Below are 10,721 nucleotides of genomic sequence, written 5' to 3'. Positions count from 1 at the left end.
ATGATTGGAAGAAGAGCTGGCTGTTAGTGTTTGGGCTGAAATTGAACTTATAAGTTATTAGTTTTGACTCTTTTATTGATTTAAAATCTTAAATTTTAGTACCGGGTCAAAACCGACCCTAACAACACAAACGCTATAATTTCAATAGGAAGATTTTATAATTTGGTTAGATTTTATTTTATTTTTTTATTTTGTTGAGTTAAAGGTTACTGACAAAGTCAAAAAGCCTTGAAGCAATAAACAAAATTTTTTTGGTACTTTTATGCTTTTAAAACTGAAAATGGGTCGGTACCGACCCTAACACGAGAGGAAGGTTAAGTGGATTTGAATCCCTCAGCCTGTCTGATAAAGACTTAATTAATTAATTTTAATAAAATATTTAAAATTAATTAATTTTAGAATTTGGATTTTTTTTGTTCAGACTTTTCACGTTGTGCTTCTGAACTGTACTAATTGAAAATTGCTTTTTGCCCAGAGTTCATTGTCGCTGATCGTACTAAAACTAAATTACCTGTCTCCCTCAAGATCACATCTTTCACTCTCCTGCTGCCATCATGTGCACGTTATCTCCCCTAGAATAATCTCCTGAACCTCATAATGCTCACAGTACAATATAACTATTATACTCTGTCAATCCACATCTCTGGATGTTTAGATACTGAATTCCTTCATACTCGGTTTAGGATCAATAATCAGTTGCTATGGATAAATATTCATTATTAAAAAGATTGTGTCCTAGAAAGAAGTAGCAATGGGAGGGAGATTTCAAGCTATCAGAGATTCAGTTTTTACTGAGTGTGGGCAAACCACCACAGGCCCAACTGTCAATAAGAGAGAGTATTGTCCAGCAGGTGTGTAGAAAGATTCTGGCAAAGATAAAAGTATCTTGGTGCCGTGTCAATTTTTATAATATTGATAGAGAAAAATGTTGAAAGGGTAGAAAACTCCAGATACTAATGTTAGCTTTCAATTTGTGAAAGTCTAAAGTCCAACATAACTTAAATGGGTAGAAACAACTCTTTATGGTAGAGATACAGAAAAAAAGGGAGAGAGATGCTTCCTAAGAGGAATAAATTCAGTTTTGTTCCCCTTAATTTCTAACCTGATAGTTTATTAAATGACTTGACATTTTTTAGAAGAATAGTAACTGAAACAACTGGATCAGATTGACAAACAAATAAATCATCTGCATTGAAGTTCACAAAACTTTCTTAAATGTCAAGTTTCACTGGATTGGTATCTGCATGTTATCTTATTGCTAATGAAAGAGGCTCTTAAGTGATATCAAACAGTAGAATAGAAAGCAAATCTCTCAGTTTAATGTCAAAGTACAGATCAAAAGATTTGGGGATGGCTGTGGCTCAATAGGTAGAGCAGTTGACTGCACATTGCTGGATTGGTGGTTTGATTCCCGGCTGCCATGACACATGCCTAAGTGTCCTTGGGCAAAATACTGAACCCCTAGTTGCCCCCGGTGATTCAGGTCAGCTGCATAGCAGCTCTGCCATTGGTGTGTGAATGTGCGCGTGAATGGGTGAATGAGACGCAGTGTGAAGTGCTTTGATTACCAGCTAAGTAAGTGCAGAACATTTACCATTTATGATTTATCTGTCTCAGTAAACGAGTGAAACCAGGTTTTTTTAAAGCTTGTTTGAGGCGATGTTTTCTAAGGAGGCATGAAAGAAAAAACGGTTTCAATGTTTCATGTGTAACACTGCAGTTAAAACAAGAGGAAAGCTGTGACAAATTGGGTTTTTAAGAGGACGACATGTGGACAGACAAATGAAAAAGGGAACTGATCTAAAATACCACTATACTTGTTATGATCATTACTTCCCCACAGATGTGTGATGTCTAGATGTTTGTCTAGACTCAGTGTTGGAAGATGAAGTTGGTTGGTTACATTATGTTATTTTCTGTGGGAGACATCAACATGAACCTCTGAGCCCTTTGTCTTCAGGTGGAGTGATGGATGACTGACTTACTAAAGAGGGCAGTGTGACTTCTATTGCTTGCTCATGAGCACTAGAGTGAATAACTGCATGGTTTTCTAATACAGTGCATGTAAAACAAATATCCAACAATTGTGAACAACTTTATAACCCATGCGTAGGTTCATGATAATAATGGCATCACTATAAAAAATAAAACATGTCAATCTGGTTAAATTATACAACATTAACTTAACAACGTTGAATTGTTGCAATGCCATTTGGTTAATGAATCCCTGTAAATGTTTATAACATCACATACTGTAGTTAGATGGTATTTTGGGGTTTTATATCTGATAGATAAAGTCACAGCAGCTGAAACCACTGTCTCCAGGAAGAGGAAGCTCTTAGCTCTTTTAAAGTGTCTGTATTTTAGTCCAATGCTCAGACACTCAGCAGCAACACAACATGGAGGTCACAGCTTCCTTCTCCAGACTGTGTGAGTACTCAACTTCTGTAAAGTTTACTGCATAAAATGGAAGTTAAAGGTGTGAAAACAGTGATCAGTGACCAGATCTTTTTCTCCGTCAGTAGAAACCTCTCGTTTACTTGCATCATTTGGTTCAGTGTAGTGAAACAAAACTCAGTTGAAAAGCATATTGAATAAAACAAGCTATTACAAATGCACTTGTTAATATTCTATCAAACTGTTATGATATATCTGTCCTCCTTTGCCTTTCCAGTCTTGTTGGTGCTTTTTCTGCACGTTCTCCTCAGTTCTCCGCAGAAAACCAGTGAGTCATGGTACAATCTTATATACCGTATATTATCGCTCAGTTTCAGGTCAAACTGAGTTTTAGTGCTACATATATTAAAAGACTAATGAGGCATCCATTTAAGTATTTAATAATCTATGTGACTCTCTGTGTTCCAGTTTTTCTTCGGGTTGTTCCAAACAGGCTACAGTTCTTTGAATATGATTCCATTGTCTTTAGCTGTGAGGGACATGGTGAACTGACGGGTTGGAGAGTCAAGAGAAGGCTCAAGGGATTTGAAACAATATGTTCGTCTAGCTGGGAGATGTCGACAGGACCCTGCACCATTAAAAATGCATTTATAGCAGACAGTGGAGAATACTGGTGTCAAGCTAGTGGAGACACAAGAAGCAGCACGGTCAACGTCACAGTAACTGGTATGTTTAGAAAAGATATTTATTTTAAAAATGTTTATTTGTAGTTGATGAAGTTGTATCTTCTTCTGTAGGTAGATTGAAGGACTTTGCTTCGAGTAAATTATGTAGTTTTCTTTTTCATCCAGCTGGTTCTGTGATCCTGGAGAGTCCTGTTCTCCCTGTGATGGAGGGCGATGATGTGACTCTGCGCTGTAGAAAGAAACAGGCTCCTTCAAACCTCACTGCTGAATTCTATAAAGATGGACTTTTCATGGGGAGCAGCTCTACAGGAGAGATGATCGTCCACAGTGTTTCCAGGTCCCATGAAGGACTCTACAAGTGCAGCATCTCTGGAGCCGGAGAATCACCAGAAAGCTGGCTTAAAGTCACAGGTGAGACACATCCGTAATCCAAACTATTATTTTCTCTAGCTCTCAGTCAGACTTATTCACCTGCCAACAGACAGCGAAGAAGCAATGATTCTGAGATGCAGAAAGAAGAACTCACCCACTCTCCCAGGTGATACTAAAGATGACCTAGATGTAAGCAGTGATTCCGTGGGTGAGATGATCATCCCCAGTGTTTCCAAGTCAGATGAAGGTCTCTACACGTGCAGCATCTCTGGAGCTGGAGAATCAGCAGAGAGCTGGCTTAATGTCAGAGGTGAGACTGGTAAAATAACTATCGAGTGTGATTCCGCAGACACTGATGTGATAATTAAAAGTGAGAAAAATATATAATGAGGTTCAGCAGAAAGGTTGATACGATCATGTCTGTTACTATTGTTGTGAACTATCGCATTGGTTGTGTTATTGAAACCACCAGCACTTGATTGGGTCTGGGACTATAAGGTCTTGAATGTGCTCAAAATTATAGTACTGCTTGAGATGTTTAACTTTCCTTAAACACAGTTTGCAGTATCAGTCGACTTTAATAGAAAGAATAAGGCCGGGGATGCAGAGGAGAACAGAGAGGAGCAAACTATGGGAGAGAGAAGTTCATGACATGCAATGGTGGCATTTAAAAGGAGAAAGGAGAGAGGAGAGGAGCTCAGAGTCCCACTAATGTTTTTTTTTTTTTTTTAATTTAGTAGCATTACTTAAATAAAAACTTACACACTGGAATTACTCATTATACATATCTTCTTCCAGCTTTACATAAGGACAATCATCCTTCCTGTGATGGGAGCCTTTACGCCTTCATTGTGCTGAGGATTTTTGGTACAGTTTTATTGATGACTGTTGGACTGGTGGTGGGACTGCGGTACTACAGGGAACCAAGAGGTATAGAAATAGTGAGAGCGTTATCAATTTAAAATATAAAATAGATGTGAAGCTCTGTTTTCAGTGGCCATCAGTGTTAACTGGCTTTGGTTTGATGTTTCCTTAACTTCAGCAGGTATGGCAGCCTGTCCTTCAAGTGAGACCACTTCCTCTCCACAAACACACGAGAAACAAGAGTCACCTACAAGTTTGTTGGTATGTTGTAAGAGTAACGTTCTGTAGTCTGGCACGTGATAAAGACTCATTCCACACACTGACAGCTGTTGTTGTTTATGTGTTGCAGGTCACTGGGAGCTCAGACACCTCCTCCCCAAGTGAGGAGCCTTAGTTTAAAGTTATGTTTTGTTAACAACCAGGAAGTATTTAACCATGCTCACTGCTGTTAAATGAATGTGATAGAGAATACACATATGAGGTTAATTGGTTAATATTGTAACGTACTGTAATACTCATACAAGTCATCACAGTTTTTAAAATGTATAGCCTCTTTCTGTCACATAAAGATCTTAGTAACTGTAAATGCCTTAACGAAAACAGTGGAAGTAAACTGTCAATTTGAAAATATATGTGCTTCACATTGGCAGCTGTGTTCAAGAGCTTTAACACTCAGCTTCTGTGTCTATTTGTGTCTAAGTGAACCATTTATTTTGGTGTAACGGTTAAATGACTTTGCTCTATCTGCTCTGTCTGTTCACATGTCGGAACATGCTGTTTACTAGAATAGAGCACTCGCTGTGGTCAGTGTTATGATTCTGCTGTACTACGCAGATAGAGTGAGCAGATAGATGTGTAATTATAGCATTTAACAAGTTATGGTATTTGCATTGTGTTTGACATTGAATATAATAAAATAAAAAAGTAAAATAATACAATTATTTATAGAGCACTTTTCTAAACACATCTTACAAAGGGCTTCACAAGAGAGACAACAAACACATGTAGCCCAACAAGATCAACTTGAGCAAGCACTAGGCAAACAGTGGAGCAGAAAAACTCCCCCTCGGAGCTCCAGACCAACAGGTTGGATCAGATTGTTGTTAGAAGAAAATACTTGTATTCCATAGCACAGTAAAGTACCTTACTTTAGTAGGGTAGTGAGTACCATTTTTACCCACCATTAATGAAATAGTTTCATTATATTTAAAAAATATATATAAATAAATAAAAAATATATAGATCATCATGCCTCTTCTTTCCAGAGCAAACCTCCACCTCTCCAGCTGTTCCTCCACCTGCTCTCTACTCTCACTGCAAATCACAATGTCATCCGCAAACATCATTGTCCAGGGAGATTCCTGTCTGACCTCATCTGTCAGCCTGTCCATCAGCATAGCAAACAAGAGGGGACACAAAGCTGATCCTTGGTGTAGTCCCACCTCCACCTTGAACTCCTCTGTCTGACCTACAGCACATCTCACCACCGTCATTCTTCTCTCATACATGTCCTGGACTACTCTGACGTACTTCTCTGCCACTCCCGACAACGTCATACAGTACCACAGCTCCTCCCTCGGCACCCTGTCATACGCCTTCTCTACACACTCTACACACCACCATGCGGTGCTGTCTGGCTACACTCTTTCCTACCACCACTTAGCAGTCACTAACCTCTCTCAAATGACCTCGTCTACATAGGATGTAGTCCACCTGCGTACTCCTACCTCCACTTCTCTATGTCACTCTATGTTCCTCTCTCTTCTGGAAGTAAGTGTTGACTACAGCCATTTCCATCCTCTTAGCAAAGTCCACCACCAGAAAGTCTTATTGATGATTTGCATGGTTATTTTGGCAATTTTTACGTCGAATGCCCTTCCTTACGCAACCCTCTCTATTTATCCGGGCTTGGGACCGGCACAGAAGTAACTGGCTTTTCCAGTATGTCCGTAGATATATTTGTATATCTTCCAAGCAGACCTCTACGTTCTCAGGCTGCAGATTTACTTGTGGTTCCTAATTTCCAAGTATAGAATGGGAGACAGAGCCTTTAGCTACCAAGCCCCTCTCCTGTGGAACCAGCTCCCAGTTTAGGTTCGGGAGGCAGACACCCTCTCTACATTTAAGACTAGACTTAAAACTTTTTTATAAAGCTTATAGTTAGTTCAGAGTCATCTGATCCATCACTGTCTCTTAGTTAGTCTGGGCGGAGGGACCTGTACTGATACACTGAGCTCATCTCCTCTCTCCTAAATCCATTTAAATGCCACAATTGCCTGTCATTAACTTTGTGGCTACTCCTCTGAAAGTATCCTAGATCTTGGAGCTGTATATCTCCAGAGTCTAGTTACTGGTCCTGCTCAATGTTCAATTGGGATTGTTGGGTTTTCTATATAATTCTATGTACAAATACACTTAGTAAACATCCAATCCAGAGAAGACAGGTGTTTTTATACATGTCCAAAGTGTCAATAGTAGGCTGAAGCAAAAATCTACCTCTAGAGTGAGCGTACCCTTCTCCACTGGTGGTACCAACATCTGACTTGACTTGACTTGTATATCAGGTGATCACTCTGTCCACTGACTCCATGGATACACAAACTATGATGCTATGTTGCTTCTCACCCTTTGTGTTTTTTACTTGCACACACATTTCTGTAGAAATTGAATGAAGTGCTGCTTCTTTTTGGCAGATAGACTAATGAGATGATACAGACACCTCATGCTTATACTGTGCGAAGCTGACTTTCACATTAAAACTGTAAAGAGGTGGCCAGAGGGGGCACACCTTGCCCTGCAGGGATGCTTTGAAGAGACAGACTGGAAAACTCTCTGTGAACCCCATGGTGAGGACATTGATGGACTGACAGACTGCATCTCTGACTACATTAATTTCGGTGTGGACACCCACATACCCACAAAAACCCTTTGCTGCTTCCCAAACAATAAGCCCTGGGTCACTAAGGACATTAAAGTCATCCTGAATGACAAAAAGAAGGCATTCAGATCAGGAGACAGGGAGGCAGCAAAGAGGGTCCAGAGACTGCTGTCTGTCAAGATCAGGGAGGGGAAGGAGGTTTACAGGAAAGAACTGGAACAACGCCTTCAACAGAACAACACCAGGGATGTTTGGAGGGGTATGAGGACCATCACTGGCTACAATTCCAGCAGCCAGGAGACTGTGGGGACTGTGGACCGAGCCAATGAATTGAATTTTTTTTTTTTTTTTCAATCGATTCCAGTCTGATCCACAGAGCCCACTTCAGTTCACTAACTGCTCCTCAGTCCCTCCCCCACACGACTCTGCCACCACCCGAACAATCTCAGCTGAGCAGGTGAGAAGAGAGCTGAACAGGCTTCACCCCACAAAGGCTGCAGGTCCTGATGGAGTCAGCCCAAGGGTGCTGAAAGCCTGTGCTCCTCAGCTATGTGTTGTTCTCCAGCACATCTTCAACCTCAGTCTGCACCTGGAGAGAGTTCCTCTAGGGTGGAAAAAGTCGTGCCTGGTTCCAGTGAATAAGACGCCACGTCCCAGAGTCCTTAATGAGTACAGACCAGTGGCTCTGACATCACACATCATGAAGGCTTTTGAGAGGCTGATCCTGGAGTCCCTCCGACCTCTGGTTAAACCCTCACTTGACCCCCTTCAGTTTGCTTATCAACCCCATATTGGAGTGGATGACGCCATCATACACCTTCTCCATAGCAACTACACTAGACCTACCTGTGGCAATCAATCTGTACAATTCCTCGCCCCTCTGTAAGAGGTGGGGAAAGTGAAACTGTCCTATACTTGCTGTGAATATATTGACCCAATTTCATTTATCTATTTACATATTCTGTATATATATTGAGTTTTTCAGTATTGATGTTATTGTGTATTTATGTTTGTGTATTTATGTTGGTGTTGGATATTTCCTGGTTGTGGTTCCCTTTCTTTCTGTCTGTTTTGAGAACAATGGTAATGAGGCAAAACAATTTCCCTCTGGGATTAATAAAGTTTTTTGAATCTTGAATCTTGAATAATGTAAATGATGGAAAAGCGTTTCTTTTCTAACTATAATCTTATCATAATGAAAAATAACTTTACGTTTTTTCAGAAGCGGCTGTACTACGTGTAGTCCCGAACAGACTCCAGTTCTTTGAATTTGAATCCATCTCCTACAATTGTGAAGGATTTGATGATTTCACTGGGTGGAGAGTGATGATGAAGCTCATGGGAGTAACGAAAACATGTGGTACTGTGAAATCCGGAGGTCCATGCTCGGTTTCACATGTCTTTTCATCAGATAGTGGAAAATACTGGTGTGAAGCCAAAGGAGCAAGAACAACAAGCGACTCTTTAAACATCAACATTACTGGTAAGTACTTATTAGAAGCACCATAGCTGTCTTCTCTGGACAAGGGTATCAATAGGTTTGAAATTTAAACACTTCTTATTCTTAAATGATATAAATGTTTATTAGGAGTCAATTGAATTATGTGCACAAGTTTTAATTAGTTATGCTTATTTTTTTCTGAAATTAGCACAAAATGACACATAACCTACTCAATTTTTGGGTCAAAGTCCATTAGTAAGTTTTACCTTTTGCAGATGTGTTTTGTAAGTGTCAACAAGCTTCTGGTTTAAAATTTGACCTCTCCTCTTGGCAGAATATATAAAGGGCAGTCAAATTTGCTGGAAACACATATTTTTGATCACACTGAGATCAGGAAAGCTTAATGTTAGTCTGCTTTGTCGATTACACATGAGCACAAAATAAGTTGTGGCATGAAATCAAATTTAAATCCCTTCTATGTCAGATGGTTCTGTGATCCTGGACAGTCCTGCTCTTCAGGTGATGGAGGAAGATAACGTGACTCTTCACTGCGGGAACAAGACGACTTCCTCTGTCCTCATAGCGGACTTCTATAAAGATGGTGTCAACATAGCAACTGGCTATGATGGATATATGACAATCCGCAATGTGTCGAAGTCTGATGAAGGACTCTACAAGTGCAACATCATAGGAGTTGGAGAATCAGCAGAGAGCTGGCTGGCGGTGAGAGGTGACCTAAAACAAAATTACACAGAATTATATCATGATGCTCATACTTTTACAGTCTCTCCATCACTTCATCAAGCAACAAATCCTACCCACAATCATTCCCACCGTTTCCTCATCCCGTGGAACAATTTGACCCTGTTTCTGATGGCTCTGCTGTTGCTTTTGATGGGAATATTTCTTTATGGAAAACACAGAGGTACAGTAGAAATATATATTAATTCTTGGAGCACATACACTGTAACTTTTCTGTTAGTACCTTGTTTAATGATAATCAAAGATTTTTGCTTAAATCTTCTTCGCTGTGCTGTAGTGTTGGTCTTCGCTACCTCAAAGGCTTCAACACCAAGTTCACAACTAGAAGAAGGTCAAACAGGTGAATAAGTTTGTAGTGATGAATCGTTGTCTTTATGGAAGTTATTATCAACTTATCTGGTTAAATGTGCAGTAACATTTTTTTTTTCTGTGTTTCTATCAGTGTCTGAACATACCACTGTTGTATATTCACAAAGGTCGATGTTTTCTGTCATCACACCAGAGAAGAGTGATGGAGGTACTTCACTGGAAACATAGAACCAGACTTTTACATGCAACTTTTAACTGGATACATAAACCTACATATAGTCTACAATATACAGTATATATGTTCACCACCTTGCAAGTATCTGCTTTCAACAGTAGTTTGAATCAATATCACTTTAGTGTCATGGAGATGATTTGACTGTTACATGTTCTGAACTGTTACAATAACACAAAAGGTCAATCTTGCATATGTCAACTATACCTTAAGCAGTTTGTTTTTTATATATATAACAATGTTCTGTAGTGACAGTATTGATAACAAAGCCACACGAGAAAACCACAGTTAAAAAGATTTACTGAAGGTGCCCCAGTGCACCAAGTCTTAATGTCTCAATTATTAATAGTTCATGCAAACATGTCTAAATTTGCACCCAGCATGGGTAAACCAGAACAGATAGTTTTTCAAATTCTGTTTATATAAGAAGAATTATAATAAAAAAAAAAAAAAAAATCTATGCCAGTAATCTGATTGTTTTTGCTTGTTTTCAATGTAGAACAAGAGACATCCAGCTCCACAGTAACTCCAAACATGAACACTTCCTCAGCAGATACTGAGCAATGTACAACAAATCCAGATGCCTTCTATTCTACAATTTATGAGGTAACAATAAGAATAGTACTGAGTCTAACTGATTTATTTGAAACATAAGGTATGAACATAGTATGTACTAGTATATAGTATAGCATATTGTTACATGTTATTGCAGTCCAATGCACCAAGGCGCTTTCCAGTATTTACAATCTTTGTAATTACTGTAAACCCTTTCTGTCTTCC

The 10,721-nt window shown here is 39.4% G+C and overlaps 2 protein-coding genes across 2 annotated transcripts in view; both read left to right on the top strand.

Annotated features, from left to right (window-relative positions):
• Positions 1–4,988, top strand: part of LOC113168496 (Fc receptor-like protein 5) — a 50,634-nt gene extending 45,646 nt beyond the window's left edge. Inside the window, exons 6-10 of the mRNA XM_033326513.1 lie at positions 3,249–3,494; positions 3,565–3,765; positions 4,254–4,385; positions 4,498–4,580; positions 4,669–4,988. Of these exons, the coding sequence (XP_033182404.1) occupies positions 3,249–3,494; positions 3,565–3,765; positions 4,254–4,385; positions 4,498–4,580; positions 4,669–4,713 (707 nt within the window). The 3' untranslated portion in view covers positions 4,714–4,988. The remainder of the gene's footprint in view (positions 1–3,248; positions 3,495–3,564; positions 3,766–4,253; positions 4,386–4,497; positions 4,581–4,668) is intronic.
• A 3,009-nt stretch (positions 4,989–7,997) lies between these two features.
• Positions 7,998–9,752, top strand: LOC113168296 (high affinity immunoglobulin gamma Fc receptor I-like). Its single transcript, XM_033326511.1, has 4 exons — positions 7,998–8,079; positions 8,423–8,680; positions 9,123–9,563; positions 9,678–9,752. The coding sequence occupies exons 1-4, from the start codon at positions 7,998–8,000 to the stop codon at positions 9,746–9,748; spliced, it is 852 nt and encodes a 283-aa protein (XP_033182402.1). The 3' UTR covers positions 9,749–9,752.
• Positions 9,753–10,721: the final 969 nt, after the last annotated feature.

This window comes from Anabas testudineus, chromosome 18, assembly GCF_900324465.2.
Source record: "Anabas testudineus chromosome 18, fAnaTes1.2, whole genome shotgun sequence".
NCBI lineage: Eukaryota > Metazoa > Chordata > Actinopteri > Anabantiformes > Anabantidae > Anabas > Anabas testudineus.
Note: the sequence above shows the minus strand (reverse complement) of the source record. Positions and strands in the feature narration are given on the sequence as shown.